The 24,872-nt window shown below is 29.5% G+C and overlaps 1 protein-coding gene across 1 annotated transcript; it reads left to right on the top strand.

Moving 5' to 3' along the window:
* The first annotated feature begins 7,266 nt into the window (after positions 1-7,266).
* LOC105974560 (Pseudouridine synthase family protein) lies at positions 7,267-19,130 on the top strand. Its single transcript, XM_088827193.1, has 21 exons — positions 7,267-7,546; positions 8,548-8,629; positions 8,726-8,923; positions 9,019-9,236; positions 10,853-10,925; positions 11,101-11,157; positions 12,415-12,494; positions 12,583-12,645; positions 12,745-12,832; positions 14,782-14,885; positions 14,994-15,096; positions 15,232-15,305; positions 15,806-15,870; positions 16,257-16,435; positions 17,084-17,151; positions 17,269-17,329; positions 17,517-17,554; positions 17,817-17,885; positions 17,967-18,312; positions 18,709-18,813; positions 18,888-19,130. The coding sequence occupies exons 1-20, from the start codon at positions 7,335-7,337 to the stop codon at positions 18,733-18,735; spliced, it is 2,205 nt and encodes a 734-aa protein (XP_088683319.1). The 5' UTR covers positions 7,267-7,334; the 3' UTR covers positions 18,736-18,813; positions 18,888-19,130.
* Positions 19,131-24,872: the final 5,742 nt, after the last annotated feature.

The raw sequence follows: 24,872 nt of genomic DNA, 5'->3' as shown, positions 1-24,872 counted from the left end.
ACTGTTAAACATGGTAAAATTAACTATACTACAATTTAATACAATAATATTGTTATATTAATCTCTAGCACAATAATATTAACACAACAAAAGTCATTATTATTGTGATATAGAGTAATATTAATATGTTTTCCATTCAACAAAGGTAAACAAAATAAAAGGCCAAAAGAATTAATATTATTGTGGTTGACAGTAATATGACTATAACAACGGTAATATTACCGTCAACCACAGTAATATTATTGTGTTTACAGTAATATTATTGTGTTTACAGTTATGTTTCAATAAGAGACAGTAATATTATTACGTTACTCCATCAATAACTCAAACAAAACAAAACAAAAAACCAAAAAAAATAATAAATTGATGTGATTGACAATTTTATTATTGTGTTTACAGTTATTTTACTGTCAACGACAGTCATATAATTACGTTGACTTGTCAACAAATCAAACAAAATGAGAAAAAACCCAAAAAATAATAATATTATCGTTAACTCTAATTGTACTGACAACGACAGTACAATTACATAAATGTACTGTCAACAGCAGTACAATTACGTTAATGTACTGTCAACGACAGTATAATTCCGTTAATGTACTGTCAGTGATAGTATAATTATTGTTAATGACAGTATAATCACGGTCAACGTTTAGCGGCGAACGTAAAAAAAACGGATAAAATTTTATAAGGAAAAAAATCACTAAAAAAATCAACGTCGGAATCCGATGGCGGAAAAGAAAAAAAGTCAATGCCGGAATCCGGCCGGCGGAAAAAACAGACTAGAAAAAAAAATTGAAAAGTCAACGCCGGAAACCGGCGGCAAAAAAATATTTAAAAAAAAAAGTCAAAATTGGATTTTTGTGGTCAAAATTGATTAAATTTGGGTTACGGTTAATAATTTGGTGTAAAGGGTTGAGGGTAATTTTGTCATATACATTAATTTTTCATTTATTTATAATAAATATTTATGGGATTGACTTATTGGTTAAAGAGATATGACCCATAAACCTAGAATAATAATGATGGTTGGTCAGAGACTTATGCACAAAAACCCCTTAAAATAAATCTGGCTGCCTTGCCCTCGTTTCATCCCTTATAACTGATGTAGCCAAACTTTTTCGAAACAAAAACCATCTACTAGGATTTAGGAATAAATTAACTACGATTTTAGTATTATAACACACAAATGAACTACGATGTTAGTAGTTTAATACACAAATCAAATACGATTTTAGTAGTTCATCTATATAATATATAAAAGTTGAATTCTACACCTAATTGATTGACATTTGTCAATTTCAATTGGTGACATGTATTAAATTTCATCCCATGTGACAAATTGGTTGGTGAAAATAAATTATCAAAAAACATGTCATCATTTCCAAAATTAAAGGTAATTAAATATATTTTATTAATATATTTATATCCTACCATTTATAAAATTTCTAAATATATTAACTTTCTTGGAAACTATAAATAGATTTATTTTTGAATTTAATTTTGATAGTAATTAATTTAATTTAAATTTAATTAAATTCAATTTAAAGGCTTCTCTTATTAATGTTGCATGATTGGTTATGTTACGGAAATTTTGTATTTTAATTAATAAATTTTGATTTATATTAAAAAAAATACGCTGAATAAATTATTTGATATTCATATATTATACATTTTACATGAACATAATCAGAGAATATGTTTTTTTTGTACTAATTTAATATTATATATTTACATTATATGTATAAAAGAAAGATACATGTTTGAATTTATTATATTGCGGAAATTGACACTATTTTTTCTTTCTTGCCATGTGTGCAGTAATATTATGCAATTATTTACCATATTGAAAATTATTCTACATGAATTTCATGTTATTGTTTTAACTTTTTTTTTTCTTCACAGAATCCAGTGACAATAAATTTTATGATTGATTTTTTTTTTTAATTATATACTAATTAAAATACAAACTTTCTCATGATTATACTAATAAATTGAAAACATAAATTAAGCTTAATCAATTGATAAAAAAAATATTTATTTTATATTTCAAAATATGACAATACTATTCTAAATCTTTGGTATTAAATTCGTTTATTCACTTTATTTAATACCAAAAATTAAAATATCAATTGTTTTGTTTAAAATGTATAATGATCGTATAAACTATATACTGTATTCTACTAATAAGTATTTATCTATAACTTTGAAGATATAATTAAGTACATATCTAGAGCAACTACAACTCAAAAGTATCAAAATGATTTTGCAAATATTTATGTGATATTTAATAAGCTCTAATCATAGGTATTAAATGGTTGTTAGTTAAAAATAATTGAATTACGTTATATATCTAACTCCCACATGTCATAATATAAATGGACACTGAGGTGGTTAAATTCATAACTCAGGTTTGATGTTTTATTCCGCATGAAGTATTTTTAAATTCTGAAAGATGAAATATCAAAATACAACCCTTATTTCATAACTCTATTGAAATTAAAATTACTATTTTTTTAGTATGAAAATTGTGGTTAAAGGTTTTGATAGCCCATTTAATAACCCCACTCGAGGTGTTTTTACTTTAAATAGTTTACATTAACAAATACAATATCAACCGGGAAATCATTAGTTTCTACGATCCATTTTTAGTTATAAACTCAATAATATATTTATATATTATATAAAAGACTACAATTATATAAGAACTAATTGCATAATTATGTGTGTGTCTTTCCAAATCCAGAAAGTTTGATGCAATATTGTTGCTATAGATGGAAAAAGTTATCAAATTTCAAGTATCATAGTATACCAATAAAAGATTATCTAACAAATATCAAATTACTGGTTATCATTTCATTTGGTACAATATTGGTACCATATTGAAATTATACGAGATTTACTACAATCCATTATAGTGTGGGTAAAGATATAGACATACTACCACGGAAAAAAAATGTTTAGCTACAAATTTTTAAAATTAAAATTTTAAATCATAGGAAAATAAAAATATTAATGTAGGGTATTATAGCTTAAATAATTGATTATTAAATATTTTAACATCGTATACGTCTTGCTATATCTTGATATTGGAATACATGAGTTCTTTTGTCTAACTTACAAGTTATGTATGTAAATTAGTGAAATATTCTTAAATTTCTATTTCCCCATCATATATAATAAGATATATTTATTTTGTTAATTTACATTTTTAAAATATTTATAAAATACAATTATTTATTTTATAATGTCTATAAGAATCTAATATCGATTCTAAACCTCTAATGATTTTTTAAATGACAATATATTCGACTGATTTATACAAAAAATCAATTAATTTTTATTTTTCCATTTATTATTTATATAAGAATTTTATAGTGACTTTTGTTTACTTGAAATTTGATATATTTTCATTAGCATCAGCCTTTATGTTAGCTTTTAACATATGGTCATACGTGTAAATCAATTTAAGTTGTATATTACTAGGGATAAATTACGAAAATCCCCTGAACTAGGCTAATTTAAGAAAAATACCCCCACATATTCGTAATTACCAAAATTTCCTGATGTTTGTTTCGGTCTTACATCAATCCCTTTACAGTATGACTTTTCACGGATTTTTTTATTACTTGAAATATTCCCCGAAAAATGCTTATTCTACCTTGCACACGCGACAAAAATTACCATAAGGGAGACTTTACACGGAATCTTAATTTATTCTTCTTAAATAACAGTTTCAAAACTGTTTAATATTACAACTACCTCCCTTAAGAGTAATTTTTGTATTAAAAAAGTAGGATAAAAGAAATGTCACGTCTACAAGGATAGAATCCATATTTTTGGGGATATTACATGGAATAAAAAAGATTCCGTAAAAAATCACACCTTAAGGGGGTCGTGTAAGATAGAAACAAAATTTTGGTAATTTTGGTAATTACCGACAAATGGGGGTGTTTTCCGTAATTTAGCCAAAGTTCATGAGAATTTCATAATTTATCCTATTAACAACGATTATTGTTCTTTTTACGTCTTAACATTTGCTTATACACTTATAATTTTAAATAATTTTAATGTCAGTTTGATAATATAATTAAATATTAATTTCTAATATATTTAATATGTGTTTTTGGACACTTCAGCTACCACACATAAGGAAGTTGATATAAAGGTTGCGAGATTTAATGTAATTGTTATTGATACAAAATAGTAGATCATTGCAAAAAACATTGATACAAAATTAGAATTAGGATTGTGATTAATATTAGCATTAGTATTAGCATTAGAATTATGATTATAATTAATCTTCTTTGAATTAGTATTAGTATTAAAACTAGGATTATGATTCGGATTAATATAGTATTAGAATTAATATTAGGATTATGATTAATATTAGTATTAGAATTACAATTAAGATTATGATTATGATTAGTACTACAATTAGTGACATGCATTAGTATTGGGATTATGAATAGCATTAGGATTAGGATTATGATTAGAATTAAAATTAGAATTAAGATTAGAATTATAATTAGAATTAACATTAGCATTTGCATTCGCATTAGCATTAGCATTATTAGTATTAAAATCATTAGGGTTAGATTTAGTCTTATGATTAGTGTTAGGAATATGATTAGGATTAGAATCATTAATAGTGTTATGAATAGGATTAGGAATATAATAAGGATTTGGGTAATTTAGGATTACAATTATGATTAGTATTAGCATATCCAAATTAGCATTAACATAAAAATTAGTATTAGCATTAGTACATGTAAATTAGCATTTACATTAACAATATTAACATCATAATATTAATATTAGAATTAGTATTCGTATTAGTATTAGTATTAGTATTAGTATTAGTATTAGTATTAGTATTAGTATTAGTATTAGTATTAGTATCAGTATCAGTATCAGTATTAGTATCAGTATCAGTATCAGTACGAATATCAGTATTAGTATTAATATCACTATTAGTATTAGTATTAGTATTAGCATTAGTATTAATATTAATATTAGTATCAATATTAACATTAATATTGGTATTAGTATTGAAATTAGTATTACCCGTGATGCCGATGCTAATTTACATGTAGTAATCCTACTATTAATAATACTAATTATTATTATTATTATTATTATTATTATTATTATTATTATTATTATTATTATTATTATTATTATTATTATTATTATTATTATTATTATTATTATTATTATTATTATTATTATTATTATTATTATTATTATTATTATTATTATTATTATTATTATTATTATTATTATTATTATTATTATTATTATTATTATTATTATTATTATTATTATTATTATTATTATTATTATTATTATTATTATTATTATTATTATTATTATTATTATTATTATTATTATTATTATTATTATTATTATTATTATTATTATTATTATTATTATTATTATTATTATTATTATTATTATTATTATTATTATTATTATTATTATTATTATTATTATTATTATTATTATTATTATTATTATTATTATTATTATTATTATTATTATTATTATTATTATTATTATTATTATTATTATTATTATTATTATTATTATTATTATTATTATTATTATTATTATTATTATTATTATTATTATTATTATTATTATTATTATTATTATTATTATTATTATTATTATTATTATTATTATTATTATTATTATTATTATTATTATTATTATTATTATTATTATTATTATTATTATTATTATTATTATTATTATTATTATTATTATTATTATTATTATTATTATTATTATTATTATTATTATTATTATTATTATTATTATTATTATTATTATTATTATTATTATTATTATTATTATTATTATTATTATTATTATTATTATTATTATTATTATTATTATTATTATTATTATTATTATTATTATTATTATTATTATTATTATTATTATTATTATTATTATTATTATTATTATTATTATTATTATTATTATTATTATTATTATTATTATTATTATTATTATTATTATTATTATTATTATTATTATTATTATTATTATTATTATTATTATTATTATTATTATTATTATTATTATTATTATTATTATTATTATTATTATTATTATTATTATTATTATTATTATTATTATTATTATTATTATTATTATTATTATTATTATTATTATTATTATTATTATTATTATTATTATTATTATTATTATTATTATTATTATTATTATTATTATTATTATTATTATTATTATTATTATTATTATTATTATTATTATTATTATTATTATTATTATTATTATTATTATTATTATTATTATTATTATTATTATTATGTATTTATGTCTATATACTAATTATTATTTTTTATGTATAGTAATGTATACAGTCTGCAGAAAACTGTAACTTTGAAGCATATATAACTTCAACCAAATTTTTTTACACCTTCAAGGAGATGATCAATGGCGCTGCAATTAAAACCAAAACAAAACAAAAATTACTTTAGCGCAAATCAACAAAATTTGAAGAAACATCAAAACACTCAAAAATCAACAAACACTAAGAGATCGAGAGATAGAGAGAGAGAGGTTATTGTTGGGAAATGCTACAGATTTTAAATCAAACAGACAGTGACTCCTCACCCCCTTGCCTCCTACCAAAACCCTAGCCGCCGCTAATAACCACCCACGGTTCTGTGCGCCCACAAATGCAAAAAAATATAGAAATAAATTGAAAACATAAAAATAAACAAAATTACCATCAAAATATAGATTTCGACGAGAGGAATCCAACGGTGGGTGCTCGTCAAATTTCGACTGGTGGAACATAAAATACACCTCCGGCAAGATCACCGTCGTCGAATGAAAAAAAATTGCAGAAACAGACCAGCGCTCCAAACTGAATGAAATCACCACCAAAACGAAGAGCTCGACGAGAGGAACCCAACGGTAGTTAAACCATCGAATTCCGACCACCGGAGAGAGAGTTATGACTCCGGGAAGCAATTTCGCCGATGGGAGGTTTGTGGAGGCGAGATTTTGAATCTGGGAAAGGAAGAGAGAGACGATTGTAGTGGCAATGGTTTAAAACTGATTTTAAAAGGGTATTATAGGGAGTTCAGGGTGGCCCAGGGGGTTTGTCAAAATATTTTCGAAATGAGAGAGTTCTCCCCTAGGATGCAATCCACTTGGTAGTTAGTTCTATATAATTTGGAAATGTTTAATTGTAATTTTAACGATGCCACTACTTACTATACTATAGTATGGAATGCAGTTAGTTGCCCACGTCCAAGCAAATCCCCCGCACACGGCGTTAGATACTGAAAATGCAAATAATACTCTCGGTGCGAACGTTTTTGAACCAAATACAATTTAAACCCTACCCCCCCATACAGATACTTACCGCCCCTCTAAAACCCTCCTTGTCCCGCCGTACGACGACGGTGGTTAGAAGCATGACTTCCGCTGAAGAATCTGATGTTGGAATCCTCTGCTACATTTCTCCACTCCCCGGCTTTCGTGGAATTCTCAAGCAGAGGTTTCTCCCTTTCTACTTTTGCTGCTTGCTTTTACCATTGTCTTATCACATTTCACCTTCGCTTTTTTTTTTTTTTTTTTTTTTGGTAAGAATTCTAGATGCAAACAAATTTGAGTTGCGCATAGTTCTTGGGAACCTTTATATATATATCTCTCACTTTGTAAGTGTTTGCCTGATCTAATTGTTTGTGGCTGTAAAATTTTAAGTAGAAAATTTCGTATACGGAGTGGAATTTGGTTGCTTTTCAGGGTTAGAGTGTTTTTGCAGAATGAGATTTTTGGAATGTTGTCCCTTCATTTGATACGTTTACAGAGGAAATACTATAGCACAACCGTGGTTATCCTTTTTCGAGTTTTTATTTTTTCTCATAGATAATTCGCCGTACCTGTTTAGGGATAACCGATACCTTGGGTCAAATGTAATTGCAGTGCCGTTCCGGCTACCCATGTTTGGATCAATTACACTCGCAGTTTTGATTGACTAGCTAATCTTACGAAATTGAAGTGAGCAATTACAGTGCACAACTTCATTTAGAATACATTGATGTGATGGGAAGGAATTGATGGACATTGAATGTTATATGAAGCTCAAAACCTCCACTAAACATATGAGACCTTCTCTGAAGTTTATATAACCGGGTGGTAGCCTGAGCTTAGTTAAGATGAAGTTATGAATAATTTTACTATAGATAGCCGTATATGTTACATTAGTTCGAATGAAATATATGCTGACAAACTTGAGCTTGAAGAAGTTTATCACATGGCAACACTGGTGGTGCCTATAAAGTGCGGTCCTTTTCCTCTGATAGGAGGAGAATAAGTCGTCGAGTTAAGTTATTTGGCCAGAATTTAGGCAGTTGCTCAAGGTAGTGTAACAAGTATTGCTAATACCAAGGTTTCATATGTACGTTATCCATAATTGATATATTTATTAATGAGTATTTGAGCTACGACTTCTGGAGAAAATGAGTACAAGCCTTTATCTTATTGGTTCCTTTTCAGGTATTCGGATTTTATTGTAAATGAAGTCGACATGGATGGAAATGTCGTTCACTTAACCTCACTGGAGGCTCCTCCATCAGAGGTGCGCAGCTATTTCTTACTCATTGCACAGTCATTTTGTCTAATTATTTAGCATTGAAGCTTTGGTGATGCGCTGACACATAATTTGGTTTGATAGGCTGCTGGAGAAAAGAAAGAAAAGGTAGCTGATCAACTGGAGAAAGACTATGCTTCGGAGATAGAATCTTTTAGAACTCTTGTTGGTGATTCTGATGCTGAGAAGTTGAAATTTTTTATAGATCAAATTAGTTCAGGAGTTAAAACCAATGACGAATCAATTGTTCTTTCCCCAAGCTCTGATAAAACCCACCGAACGGTAATCCCGCACAGTTTATTTATTTATTATTATTTTTTAATGCTAGGTTATACATAATATTCCTTACTATTCATGGCAACATGATTGATTTTCAGGCTGTTCACAACTTCTTCAAAGAGAGACTGAAATTCCTTGTTACTGACACAGTTGATGGACCTGATTCCTCATCAAAATGTATTCGTGTGCGATTGAACTCAGGAATTAATAATAATGCCAGGGGAAACAACTCCAGGAAACGAAAAGATAGAGGGCAACAGCAGTATGATTCTAGAGGCACAGATAGTTGGCCAGATAACACTGGCAAGTTTCTTAGGTGATGCTTCCATTTCAAGCACTTTCTTTTATCTTTTTAATGCCCATAATATCTTTATTTTAATCAACTAAATTACATTCCTTTTTTTTTTTTGGTAATGAGATCGAATTTACAAATGAATGTGAATCATAAGGAAATGAAATGATATGCATGGTTAAAACAAAATAATTCAATAACAAAGGTAATTCTTAAGGCAAATTTTTGGGTGGCTAAATGAATACCAGGCCTGAACTTATTCTGTTACTGTTTGGGAGACGTATGTATTGACGGGAAGAGAGGCGGAGAGGGCATACAATTATATGTATTGAAAGATGTGAATGACTTTTCTTCCCTACTTATACTATACGAAATGTAAAAAAAGCAACTAGAGCAATAGAAAAAAGGAGAAAGAAGGACTTCTAAAGTTCACCTGATTCCTTTTCTTTTAACCTGATTCAATCTTTAGATTGGACTTGATGTTGGATGTAAAGCTGTTAAAAGTTTTAGGGTGCATCTCTCATGTGATGTTGAAAAATATTGTACTCATTGTGATGCTGGAAGTTAAACATTTTTTTCCCGGTGATACTGGAATATGCTAACTACATGGATAATCATTATTCGAGTAACAACGGCATACATAATCATTGACGGTTAAAAGTCCATCTTCCAATATCATTGAGTATGTAACTAATTTAAAAAACTATGGCGGGGGCCTGGATGCTGGTTTATACAATGACAACACAAGTGTTTGAAAGAGGTGTTCTAGTAAGAACTGCAGGCAATTGACATATTTAACAAGGACTGGGCTATTGAAGTTGTTTATAAATTGTGGTTACCATTCCTAGCTGGAGAGGAAAAAATGAACTTGAGAATACATGCTCCAAAAAAATTAGATGTATCAGAGGAATATGCTTCTTGGCTGGTTTATAATTATGGCATTTAACGTTGAAATTTATAATAAAAATTAGAAAATATGTGGTAGCCATTTAATTTTGGATTTTCAAATAAAATAACCATTTCATGCTCTGTATTTTGCTTCACCTTTTTTTATTTTCCTAAAAATAAATTGTTAAAAAATCACAGCCTGTTGGTTCTATTTTAAATCACTTGTTGCCGCATGTATCCTTTTCTCTCTTAACTGAATAATGTAAATTATTTGGTGGCTGGATTGTGTTTGAAGAGTAATTACCTTTTATACTTTCAATTTGGTTTTTGAATAGTGTATGTCACCGAAGAAGGTTAAAGGCAATGAATGCGTTCTATGATTTAAATTGTTATTGTACTCACTTTTCTTGCTAGAGTTTTGCATGAATTTTTCTGCTGGTTACTTAAAAAAACCGATACTTATCTCGATTAGGTCAGTAGAAACATCCAGTTGCTATCTTGAAAATCGATACTTATCTTGTTCTTTTTGCTGTATTAGGGATATTAACCTGTGGATTTGCAGCCAGCTGCACGTGCCTGAAAAGCTGTTTTCTTATGAAAATTTTGCATTTATCTTACTTTCGTGATGATCAGTTGACTTTACAGAATTTGTTTTCTCCTGAATTTTGTAACTGCTCCTTGTTTGGCTAATTTCATGCTCATGGAATTTAGTGGTATGAAATAACTGATAGAGATTGATATTGTATTCATAGGTTTTATCTATACAAGGAGAACAAGGATACACAGGAGGCTCTAGGGATCCTCGGAAAGATGATTGGTGTTCAGGTACTTTCAAGTATTCCTATATCTTCTTCAGTGATAAGTGCTACGAACTTTATTAACGGCTGTATTCAGTAGTTTCCCTTGATTGTTAACCCTTTTTATTATTCATTAAATTATTGAAGCAAATCTTCCAAGTGTTTATGACTTGACGTTATACTTCCAATTTCTGATTTGGCAGCCGAGGTCTTTTGGGTTTGCTGGCACAAAAGATAAACGCTCTGTATCTACTCAAAGGGTAACTTCATTTTTTATTTTGTTCCATATAAAACTCTTAACCATTTCTGGTTATTGAAAGACTACTGTCTCTTTTGACTTACTTCCATGTGATAATTATTTAGTAAGTTCTGTGGGTGATTGAAGATCCCATTGAAATAGTGCAAATTGAAATATTGACATATTAGTTAGGTCCAATTAATAGTTGTGGGGTTCATCTTGAGTTAAGTGATCTCAATACATTTCAATAGGAAGATTTCTAGGTGTATGTCTCATACTTATTATATAATAAGTAGAGATAGTTGATATTACTGAGTCCATTTACTCTAATTTGAATCAAAATGATGGGAATAGTGATAGAGAAGTCATATTAGTGTTTTCTATAGAGTTGAAGTTAAATTATACGTTTTGGATATTAGTTTTTGTGGAAAAAATGATCAGATGAACTTGGCATATGGATGAAATAAGCATGAAGTTCTGAGAGTATAAAATTGGAAGTGGATTGAGAACTGGAACATATATTCTGGTCTATATATGTTTGAGATTGTATTGTCTCAGAGCCGAGATTCTTGTACCCTTGATAGGTTGTCCACTCAAAGTTCAACGATTTTAAATAATTTTTGCAAGAATTAAGATTATAGGCTATTCACTGCTGAATTTAAATTGAGTGAATTTAAATTAATCTGCGTGCCAAAAATCATTTCTTTGTAAGTGCCTTAGTTTTTCGCTAAAGCTCTACGTTCTGACTTATGTTACTGAGCCAGATTAGAATGAAGGGAAAGTATACCTGGTTATCTCATTGCGCATACTAGAGGCTCCTTGTCCCTAACAATTTAGTTCTTTTCTTAAAAGAGTAAGAAGATGAAAGGAAAAAAAAACATGGTGGAACAATTGTTGTCTTACCTTCATTTGTCAGCTGAAATTTGTACTGTTGAACATTCCATATGTAAAAACTAAGGTAACCATCATTAACACTCGTGTTTGAAAGGATAGGACATATAAATTCACCTTTGTGTTGTTATTTATATAAAGTTGTTATTTGTTCAGAGTAAAATTTATCCGTAATGAATTATGATCACAATTTTTTAGATGGCATCAAGTTTTTGATTATAAAAAATGGTATTGCCTTCTTAAAATATTTCCAGGAGTTTTTATTTATATGTTTACGTATCATATATTGCATCTTTAATCGAGTGGTGTGCTTGACTGTTTGACATCTTATTCTCATTTTATCGTATACTTCTTACACATCTCTGTGTTCTTTCATCTTTGCATTTAGGTTACTGTTTTTAAGCAGCGGGCGAGTAAATTAGCAGCACTTAATGATAGGTTATTTGGTATCAAAGTCGGAAATTTCTGGTAAGAGCATACATGCAATTTTTGCCTATATGCATGTCATGATTTATATTTATGCACCATTCCCTGATTGAATTGTTTTCTTTTGCAGCTATGTTGATGAAGAACTTGTTCTTGGTAAACTTCAAGGAAATCGATTCACAATTACATTAAGGTGTGTCATGTTGCGTGAATTCCTATATCCGCCAATGATTTCCTATCATACTGTGCTTTTGATCATTGAAACTACAATTGTACTTTTCCATGTTTGCAGAAGTGTTAGTTCCGATGTTGAAGATATTATTAGAGCATCTGCTACTGCCTTAGGAAATAATGGATTTATCAACTACTTTGGTTTGCAGGTTATTAAGGACCATCTTCTCTTGCTTTTATTCTACCTCTGTCAATACTGTTAAATACTCTGCTTTCCAATTTTGGAAGTCTCAACTTCAAGCACCAGGTTTGAAAACTTAAACTTCAACCGATTGTGACCCATTCATAAATCCGTACCCAGTCAGCAACTTATCATTGTTAGTCAACAGTTGATCACTGGGCAGCTTTGGAACATTATCCCATGTTACTTGAAAGGGGCATTTTGGATTGGTATATCGTATAGGAATCATGGACATTCTAAGATTGAGTTTTTTCCAGATTCTGATCGGGCAAGATTTAAGGTTGATAGGAGGCCCACTTCAGGTTACCTTGTCTTTGTTAGATGGAACTTGGTCTCATGGAAAAGTAAGAAATAAAATGTTGTATCCTATCCAGTATATAATAAGAATATAGAAACCATGTTTTCGGATAATTTTCTCTTGACTGAAGTTCGTGTTACTCATCATTACCAGCAAAGCTGAGATGATCAGGTTGCTCTGCATGTTGCCTCACAGATCCAATATTCATGAAACAACTAAACAGATTGAAGTTGATTGTCCTTTCGTTTGAGAGAAAATTTAAGAAATTCGATATCTAATGGTGACGGGTAGACATGAAACCAACTAGGGGACATCTTACCAAAGGCTCTAAACGGGAATCAAGCAGAATATATTTGTAACAAGTTATGCATGATTAATATTTTTAATTTAACCTGAGAGGAGTGTTACAGAAAAACTGATTTAGCTAAAATGCGAAACTGATTATAGAGCTAATTAGTAGGGATTTCGGTTGTATTTAATCTAAAATGTATATATTTTGATCAAAAGGATGCATTGTCTATGAAAATATTCAGTTAGTTGAAATATAATACATGCTTCCTATTACTTGCAATATTTTGAGAATGCTGAGAGATATTTTATTAATGTACATTTGTTTGTAGCCTAGGTGGCTTCCTCCGACAGTAGGTTGTTATCCTAGTCATTAAACTTTTTAGATTTGTAATAACATGGATGTGGATATATGCCTTTAACCCTGTAACACTCTTAACCAAACTTCAAAATCCAATTGAGCTAATAAAATTAAGCCAAGAATGTTCACTTTTCATCACTAATAAAATATTATGATTTGTAATGCCAAGGAAATTTCTTTCAGAAGGAAAAATTAACCATGTGTATTAATCCTTGGATTAGTATACATATGTTTACAGAACCATAACAGAGCAGCTTGTTTAACAACAACAAAACTGCTCGATCTTTCTGACCCTTCTGGAGACTAGGTGAACCACTAAACGTGTATATCATCATCACCTGCATCATAAAAACCTAACGAACCAATGACTTGGTAATATAAAATGGATGTAATTACAATGTCACATCACATTCGTGGATGAGTATATACATTCTACAATATAATTACATTCTCTCTTAATTTTGTCTTTTACTTTTTTATTAGCCAAGTCATTGTCTCGCTAGGTTTTTATGATGCAGGTGATGATGGATATGCACGTTTAGTCTCTTAATTTTGTTTTTTTACCTTTTTATTAGCCGACTATTCACAAACATAGTTTGAAAATAATGGTACATAGTTATCAATTACCTTCCCCATTATTGATGTTTTTGCATGGTTTGGTGCTCAATGAAAAGTTTTGTAAGCAATCTTGGATATCCATCAGTGGTCCAGAGAAGAGAATTTAATAGCATTATCTAAATTACATAATTTTTTTGATGCTTGTGATAGTTAATAGATAATTTGACATGCTAAAATATAAGTCATTGTGTTGGTTTCAGAGATATTTTTCCATTTCAAATTATCATGTGCTTATATATCGAACTTAAACTATTCACCTTTCATTAAGGATGATGTTTATGTAGTTGATGGAGAAACACTTTTTATTTCATATTTCGAGCATCAACTAACTCTGAAGCTTGATGCTATTCAGCGGTTTGGAAGCAGTTCTATACCAACTCATCTCATTGGAGCTGCATTACTTCGTGGAGAATGGAAAGCTGCTGTTAGCATGATTCTTGACCCACGAGAAGGAGATATCCTTTTCCATATTTATTAGCGTGTTTACATATTTCTTAACAAGAATGGACTTGTTAAACTGCTGGATCATATATTTATTTTTCTTGACTAAGATGTCTGAGTACAGAAGGATGTCACAAGGACTATAAGGGAATATTACAAGGAAAGTGGTGATATCGAGGGAACTCTAAGACAGTTACCACGCCATCTGGTTGCGGAACGTTCTATTGTAAGTCTTGTTATACTAACTTAATAGTCTTTCTCTATATATGCTATTTATCTCGAATTATCACTGATCATGTACACTCAATTGGATTCATTATAACCCGTGTTCATGACAAACGATTTCCATTTTGATATCCAGCTGTATTGTTTTCAAAAAAATCCTGGAAATTACTTACAAGCTCTTTTGGCTATACCCAGGACACTAAGAATGATGTAAGTATCCTTTACACGATCAACATTATTTCGTAGTTATCTGCATTTGTGTTTTTCATATCGTTGTTTTTATTCAATAGTTTGTTTGCTTGTATTTATATGCTAACTGGTATAAAGGTTGTACCTGGTATGACGGAACCTTTATTTTTGGAGGAAAAGAGTACTTCACTAGATCTTGGCTTGCAACATGCCAAAATTAAGACAACCGTATCCTGTCTGAATGCCAGACTGTTCTGCTCTTATTTAGCTATAAGTTGTTGGCATAACTATGCCAACACTCAACATTACTTGACAAAGTTATAATAAATTGTAACCGTGTCAATGAATTTTAGCTTCAAATGCCTTTCCATCTTCGTTTCATTATGGTGTGTAAATATATAGTGGGCTGAGTGATCAACTTGAGCCTTTGCACAAAAACCTTCACTGCGTTCTTTCATCTTTACCTTTTGAAATTGAAGTCTCTTCACGCTTTAGTAATGGAATACATTTTCATCTTTCAGGTTTGTGCATAGCTATCAAAGCTATTTATGGAACCATGCAGCAAGTATGAGGGTACAAAAATATGGTATGTGACCTTTAGATTTTTCTTTTGTTCCTCTCTTTGGCTCAAAAACAAATAAGCTTTTCTTTTCAGCTGAAACCTTTCAGGTCATTAGAATTAAGGGAAGTATTACATTTTGATATTTTTCAGTCCACTTCTACCAAAAATCTGCTATCATTAAAATCTGATTATTTCGAACAAATTCAAGGTTTCTCTCTGTGCGTCTATTACTCACGTACAATTGAATTGTTGTAATCTAAAATGCAAAAATCAATCTTACTAATCATGTTATTTTATTTAACACCAACATGAGCAATGGACTTTCAGCTTCTGAATGTTCTTTTTAGAGGGACAAATTTACCTGGGGTTTGACTTCTTAGTTCTTCTAATGGTATAAAATAATACTGCAGGGATGCACCAGGTTGTGTTGGGTGATTTGGTATACTGCAAAGACCAAGAGATTGAAAAAGAAACTAAATTCTCGAACTCGGAGTGTGAAGATGGTAATGGCAATGATACACATGATGATTGCCATGTAGACGAACTATCCGTCATTGATCTTTCTGAAGCAAGAAATACAGTGGTGAAGGTACTTTTCTTCAATGTTTATATCAACAATCTTCTCAATAAGATTTTCAAACAAACCTTAAGGAACATATATCTGTTCAGATTTTTATTTTCTCTCTTTTCTTTTTGCAACCTTCTTTGATGTCATGTTAGAATAGAAAATTCAGGAAACACTAGAGTGTATTTTATTGAATAAACCGACCCTTAAATGGAGATGAGAAAAACCAAGTCATAACAAGAAAATAAACACAAACGACCAAATACTATCTAACATAACACTAGTTGTAGCTTGGGTTGGGTGGGGTTTGGGCCCGTTGGGATGTTCCGAATAGATCCAGTAGCAAAAACTTCGACTCTAGTGCTCTTATTTTGAGATGACCTGCTTAGTGTAGCAAGGTTGCATAAACTTGATTTTTTTGGAAATCATATTAACTCGTATTCGTAGCAGTATCTCATCCATATGTTAATATGGAATTTTGATGCTGGTCAACATGCTGAATATAAGCTTTAGCTGATTTATACCAAAAGATAATTTATACATGTTATTCCGATATAGTTTTTAAGAGACTCATGCTATTCCTAGTGATATATATCATGACAAGTCTTACAATTTCGATATGTTCCTTATCTTAATTATAGGGAATCTATGTTAATTCCTTCTTATGGACAGGTAATCAGTGAGGAAGATATAGCTGCTGGAACTTATACAATTGACGATATAGTCCTTCCTTTACCTGGGTAAAGTTTAACTGGAGCGTAGACGTCTTTATTGCACAATTTCTCAACAAGATGCAAATTCCCCAATTAAAGGGTGCAACGTATGTATATCTACCTTTCATACTATTTTGTTTGCAGGTCGAGGATAACTTATCCATTGAATGATATTGGGAAAATCTATCACGATATAGCAAGAAAGGTATAGTTTTTTTAACTATCAATGCAGCCGAGCCTCCTGTTATGGCTATTAAAGTCACAGTTATATCACGTAATCTCGACCCATTTTCTATCAGAAAAATATTTATCTCGACTTCAATATAATAGCTGTCGTATATTTCTATTGCTTTTGGTAACTTCTGACGAATTTCGATATGTTTACTTGTCAGGATAATATCAGCTTAACAGATGGTGCACATAATTCCAAGTGAGTTGTTGACATAATCCTTTATGTTTTGAAACCTTCATTGACGCTTTTCTAGTACATTCTTGATTATACTACCCAAAAGATTACCATGAAACCTTTCATCTCCCAAATACTTGTCTGTTTTCAGAATCTTCTATCTGATGCCTAATTACTCCACATTTCCTAACACAAACTCTACCCTATGTGCTTGCCCTTTTAATTCTCGATTGTTAGCGCTATCGCAAGCATGCCTCATCTTTTGAAATTCTGCTGCTGCTTACAGGGAATTTTCATTCACCAGCATTACTGGTGCATATAGGAGGGTGTTTCAAAAGCCTAAGGACTTTGAGTGGTATGTTCGAGTCTTTTCTGTTCTCCCTCTAGTGAACTTTGTTGAATGTTGGAAATTTATTGTTGCTTGCTTCGTCTGCAGGGAATTGCTCAAATACACAGATGCAAATATACCACTGGCCGAGACAGATCTAGACATCATTGCTAAGTCAGGTACATCTACTTGTGTTGGAGACTCGAACGATAAGGAACAAATCAAACTTCAAAATGGTTGTAGCTCCACGCCAGAAAATTTAGACGACAAGATTGAGCGATCCACAGGTTCCGAAGAAACTGAACGTGTTAGAGAAGAAGATATACATATAGAGGAATCTCTTGGTGCCCCTAAAGCACTGGAAAGTCAGATGGCTCTGAAGTTGAGCTTTACACTCCCTTCTTCTTGTTATGCAACTATGGCCATACGAGAACTGCTGAAAACATCAACTTCGGTATGTATCTAACTAAACTTTTTTTTTTTCTATAAAGTTCTTGGCGTTATTTAGCTAAAAGACTGCCCATGCAGTGCAAAGGATACCGTTGGTTAAATTTAGAATATGTGATTGCTTTATGGAGTTTTTATGGTCGCTAATTATCAAATATATACAGTCGGAAATATCTGAAAAGTGTAAATATGTGTATGCCTTCAGCGTATCGCAGCAGGTTTCCAGTTGCTATAGTTCCTTCAGATTTTGCTCAATCTTTTTAGTTTATTTTAAAAGCATATCTTTAGTTATTTTATGCATTCAAGTATAGCTTATCTGTTAGTTTCATATTAACACTTTAACCATCTTTTGGTAGTTCAAAGGCATGGTGGAAAGATGACTTATCCTTTTTTTTGTGAGCAGGTTGCCTTCCATAAGGCAATGAACTAGTAAGCGTGACCTAAAGACAGTGGAGAAACTCGTTATTTTCTTGATGGAAGTATCCACAATATATAATACTTCGCCAAAGGTAAGGCGCTCATCTCATGCTTGCATTACCTTAATTGAGCATGTGGTGAAATGTTTATTTCTTGTTCCTTACCAGGATACCGAGATAATTACCAGAACAACGAACCACATGCATCTGGAGTGAGATTATGTTCCTGCCCCTGCGATTCGATATGGACAGGAAAATTCGGAGATAGTAAACCAGGTTAATTATTTGTCGCAATATCAGTAAAATATTTTATTCTGTCCGTTTAAGGTATCTCTGCTTGATGTTTGTATTCGTTTAACTACAGTGTTGTATCTGTATTATGGTCGAATAATTTGCTTTGTTGATGTTAGGAGACTGACTGGTGCCTAGAATGAAATAACTTTTATTTTCAGTAAAAAACTGTGTACCGAGTAAAAGTAAATAGTTCTTGTAATAGCTTAACTGGAAGAAACTCTTTTACTGAGTAACTCTCATTTTTGGGTGAAGACTAGACATGAATTGAAGCATGCAATTGCGGGTACACTTATCAACACAAAATAATCATAATCGAAGGACCACTTTTGTTTTTTCGTTCCTTTTACTTAAAGCAAAAATACTCACCTTATTTAAATTCTTCGTGAAAATTTAATAGTATGATATAAATTGAATCTCGAAAATCGCAAAACACAATTTGTAGATTTTACGTCGGCAAAGCAACTTAAAATCGGTGCAATTGAAGAGAGTATGATCAATGTAAATTACGAAATTTTTATCGCAATTATTTTTAATTTGAATCTTTCAGATTGCAAATATTTGACCTTGCAAGTCTATTTGTTAATTTTACGGCAAAATTTGACTCAACCTAATTGACGTAAAAATATGAAGGTTACGGTCTAATACGCTATTGTCGACAGTAAGATTAAGATCCAATTTGAATCGTGTCAACTGAATTTTTATGGTAAAAATGAAATGGATAGTAAGATTATGACAGTAGTATTGAATTTAATTTTCGATCATGGTCCAAATAGAATCTTAGAAAATGCAATTGAAAGTTGTACGACTTGACTTGTTCACGTCTTTCTAAGGCAACTTGAAGTAGGGAAATTCAAGTTCGTAAGCAAACAAGTGATAAAATAAGCAATCGTACTGTCACTGACATTAGTACTAAAATAAGGACAACAATATTGAATGCAATTTTGAACATGATCCAAATATAATCTCAGAAAACACAAAACGAAAATTGAAGATAGCATCGGAGAATAACCTTGCGGACGTATTCAAGAAGTGTCTTCTGGTGTAGACTTTCAATAATAACCTTGAATGATTAGATTTGAGATGTATAGCTGCGTGACTTTAGTCTAAGGGGAAGATTATTAGGATAGTAGACTGAGTCTCGTTTTTATCTATGCAAACTATCTTTTTTAATTTTTTAGTTAATAAAGTTTAATATTTCATACTGAGAGTCTACGTTTGGACATTGTATGCATTTAATTTATTTGGCAACTAATTCCATGGCCTGTTATTCTATTCGTAAGCAAAATGACGTGTTGAGTTCTATAGAATACAAGGTATATGGGCTGTTTTATAAATCCCATCCCCAAATTTCAATAGGATTAATTTTACTTACCTTTACTTACATCCCCTTTACTATAAAATTCTTCAATTACCCCTTTAGATTATATGTTATACTAATTATACTCTTTTCTCTTAAGTTTTTAAAGACAAGTCTCCGTCTTACATTAATTTACAAACTTGAATCTTTTAAATTTTATAATAAAAAATATTATAGTATTTATAATTTATACTCATTGTTTTTAATATTTGCTCGTATTTGTTTTGTATTTACTTGTGTTGAACCCTCTAATTATATTTTCATTTCACTTATATTTGTTCTAAATATAAGTAATATGTGAAGTATCGTAAGAACTAGAGTGAAAATAATTTTTTACTCAATAGTTTGTCTATTAGTTATTACAAAATATTTAAAATGATATTTGCTATTTAAATTTTATTATACACCTTCAGTTTTGGTTTTTTAAAGATATTATTTATCGTGGCGTATTATTTTGATTAGATAAATCTAATAATTAAAACCAATAATGAAATATTTAATAATTATAAAAAATAAAATGTCCACACTTGTAATTAATTAGATGGAAATTTAAAATTAATTTATATGTTTAAGTTTATGATAAATAAAATAAATATATTTTTATTGTGGTTTCTTATTATAATTTACTTTTAAGAGAATTTTTTCACCTATAAAATCGAACGAAAATAAAAAGAAACATAAATAATAAAAATAATAATGATAGTGATTTTAAGGAGTATGTATATCTAGACTTGACCACGGTTCGATTCGGTTCCGGTTCCGGTTCTGATTTTGGAGGAACCGGAACCGAACCGAAAATATCCGGTTCTTTATGGTTGGGTTCCAAATAGGTTCCGCCGTTCCGGTTTGGTTCCCAGTTCGAACCGGTAGAACCGGCCGGTTCTTAATAATAATTTTAATTTTAATTTTTTATTTATTTTTTATATATAACTTAAAAAAACTTTTAAAAATAGTTCTTCTTTTTTAAATGGAAAGAATATTTAAAAAAATTAATTGTTTTTTTAAATAAGTAATTTTTTTTGTTTAATTTAACCGTTGGAAATATTTTTCTTAATACATAAATATATATATATATATATATATCTATATATATATATATATATATATATATATATATATATATATATATATATATATATATATATATATATATATATATATATATTATATACTACAGTTTAACACAGTAATATTGTTATATTAATCTCTAGCACAATAATATTAACACAACAAAACTCATTATTATTGTGTAATAGAGTAATATTACTATGTTGACCGTTTAACAAATGTAAACATTATAAAAAGCCAAAAGAATTAATATTACTCTGAGTGACAATAATATTACTATAACAACAATAATATTACAGTAATAGACAGTAATATTATTACGTTACTCCGTGAATAACTCAAACAAACAAAAAAATCCAAACAAAATAATAATATTGATGTGGTTGTCAGCAATATTACTATAAGAATTAATATTACTGTCAACCACAGTAAGATTATTGTGTTTACAGTAATACTACAATAATAGACAGTAATATTATTACGTTACTCCGTGAATAACTCAAATAAAACAAAAAACCCAAAAAAATAATAATATTGATGTTGTTGACAATAATATTATTGTGTTTACAGTTATTTTACTGTCAACAACGACAGTAATATAATTACGTTGAATTGTCAACAAATCAAACAAAATAAAAAAATAACAAAAACCAAAATATAATAATATTACGTTAATTTACTGTCAACGGCAGAACAATTACATAAATGTATTGTCAACAGTAGTACAATTACGTTTAACTGTTAATTGACAGTATAATTACGTTCAACGTTTAGCGGCAGGCGTTAAAAAAAAACACACACTAAAAAAAGTCAAAGCCGGAATCCGGCGGCGGAAAAAAACAGACCAGCAAAAAAAAAAAAAAGTCAACGCCGGAATCCGGCAGCAACTTTTTTTCTTTTTTTGAAAAAAAAAGAAGTTTTTGAAAAAAAAAGGTCAAAATTAGATTTTTGTAGTCAAAATTGATTAAATTGGGGTTACAATTAAGAATTAGGTATAAAGGATTGTGGTTAATTTTGCCATCTACATGATTGTTTCTTTATTTATAATAAATATTAAATGGATGAGCTTATTGGTGAAATAGATATAACCCATAAACCTAGAATAATAAAGATGCTTGGTTAGAGACCTGTGCACAAAAACAATATATATATATATATATATATATATATATATATATATATATATATATATATATATATATATATATGGGACTTGCTTTTTACGGTTTGAAAATTGCTATTTACAGTTCAAAACACTAATTGAACGCCCAAGACGGGCGCCCAGGGCATGTACGAACGCCCATGGGCGCCCTTCGTGGGCTTTCTACCATGTTTTTGCGAAAAAAAAAGCTCTACAAATCGATTTGTAGGGCTTTTTAACATGAAAATGGTTCCGTAATCGACCTACCCAATGCATATTACACATAAATGAGTCGAAATTACCTAAAAACATCGAAGCCCAACCCTTCTTCAAGCTTGATTTCGAATTTTCGATTTTTTTTTCTTTTTTGCTATTTGGAGTTTGGGGTGTTTTGGGGTTTTTTGGGAGGTTTTCGGGTTTTAGAGAGATAAAGAGTTTTTTTATGAACGGTAAATAGCAATTTTCAAACCGTAAAAAGCATTTGACACGCACACACACACACACACACACACACACACACACACACACATATATATATATATATATATATATATATATATATATATATATATATTAATTTGACTTAGGAGATTAATTTTTTTATTTTATTTTATTTTTTATTTTTATAAACCGGTTCAAACGGCTCGGTTCTAACCGTCGGTTCTCGGTTCCGAAAATGAGAAACCAAAACCAAACCGATTTTTTTCGGTTCTGTTCGGTTTTAAAACTGTTGACCCCGGTTCGGTTTGATTCTACCGAATCTGTGGTCATGTCCATGTATACCAATGTAACTTGATGGACATTATTATTAGAAATAAAGAGGGAGATATAACTTTAAAGAATGGCATAATATGTACAACATATAATTTTTTTTGGGGGATAAGTGTTGTTTTTTTTTTGAGTAAGGATAAGTGTAGGTTTTGATAGTACAAGGAGGCATGTGAAGGTTTCTCACTAGTACATGGGTAGGGATGGCAATATTACCCGACCCGGCGGGTACTTGCCCTTTCCCGCCCCATTTTAGACGGGGAATACCCGCCCCGTTTAGGATTGGGGCGGGTAAGTGTTTTACAATTTATATCCGCCCTGTTTACCATTCATATTTTTTATTTACGTATAATACCCTCGTATGTATTGTTTTTCTATTTATTTTGTATTAAGTATTGTCGAACATAGGTGACTGGGTGGCTTGTTAAAAGACAACGATGCTTGCTTTTAATTTCTGATGTAATATGTTATTTTATAAAATGATTGTTGATTTGCATTTATATTTTAATTGTATATATATATATATATATATTTGCATTGGAAAAAAACTATTTTTTTAAAGGAACATAACTAGAATTGATTTTTATATTCAAAATAAGAAGGAAAAGCTTAAATGGAAGAGAAAAGGAAAAACAGGTCGTCAAAAAACGGGGCGGGTACCCGCAGGTGCAAAATGGGTCGGGGGCGGGCTCTAAAATTCCAACCCGCAACGGGTATGGGGTGGGTGCGGATTGCTTGATTTTCTAAACGGGGCGGGTGCGGGGATTGCAATACCTGCTCCATGGGCATCCCTATACATGGGAGGTAAATGAGATTAACCCTTTTCAATATTGGTGAGAGCCCCATCATTTTTTTATTTTACACCTAGTGCATATTTTCTTTATTTAGTTTATTTATTTATTTTCCTTTAATTAATTTTTATTTAACTTTTATTTTTACCTTTTTAATATATTTTTTTTCAATATTTTTTTCTCGTTAATTTCATTTTTTCCAGCAAATTTACTAAAATTGAAATCAATTACAAAATTAGATTAATCAACTACAAATTTATGAAAACCAGTACTTCACCCGTGCGTTGCACGGAGTCAGTTTTGTAATGAGAAAAAATAATAATATGGAAACGATTATCTCTTTATAATGTCACGAATTCAAGTAAAATAAAGTGGAAGGAAATAAAAAAAACATAAACTTTATCTCTTAATTCAGAGTTGTAACGTATGAAATTCAAATATTACAAAGAAAAAAACGCGAAGCGCGCAAAACACGATATGAAGATTAAGTGAAATCATTTAAAACATATGGTATAACTCTATTTCGTGGAATGCATACTACTACACCATGTCAATCTTCTGCAAAGTAACTAACTTAACAACAAATACGGTAGAAGAGAAGTAACACAATAGATATTCAAATAACCTGTAAGTTGATCACTAACGACGTTCAATTAGTGATGTACATTACTCAAACAACAATACAACTTATAAATATTGTAAAAGAGATAAGATGTATACGCCATTATTGAT

The sequence above is a fragment of the Erythranthe guttata genome, chromosome 2 (genome assembly GCF_056151865.1).
Source record: "Erythranthe guttata isolate IM_541 chromosome 2, IM_541, whole genome shotgun sequence".
Classification (NCBI taxonomy): domain Eukaryota; kingdom Viridiplantae; phylum Streptophyta; class Magnoliopsida; order Lamiales; family Phrymaceae; genus Erythranthe; species Erythranthe guttata.
This window is presented reverse-complemented; position numbering and strand designations above follow the sequence as displayed.

Excerpts from the sequence above, each read along its gene's own strand:
- LOC105974560 (XM_088827193.1), top strand. The coding sequence starts at position 7,335 with ATGCAAATAATACTCTCGGTGCGAACGTTTTTGAACCAAATACAATTT. Across the intron at positions 11,158-12,414 it reads GCTCTGTATCTACTCAAAGG|GTTACTGTTTTTAAGCAGCG; the intron begins GTAACTTCATTT and ends CTTTGCATTTAG. Across the intron at positions 17,555-17,816 it reads GATGGTGCACATAATTCCAA|GGAATTTTCATTCACCAGCA; the intron begins GTGAGTTGTTGA and ends TGCTGCTTACAG.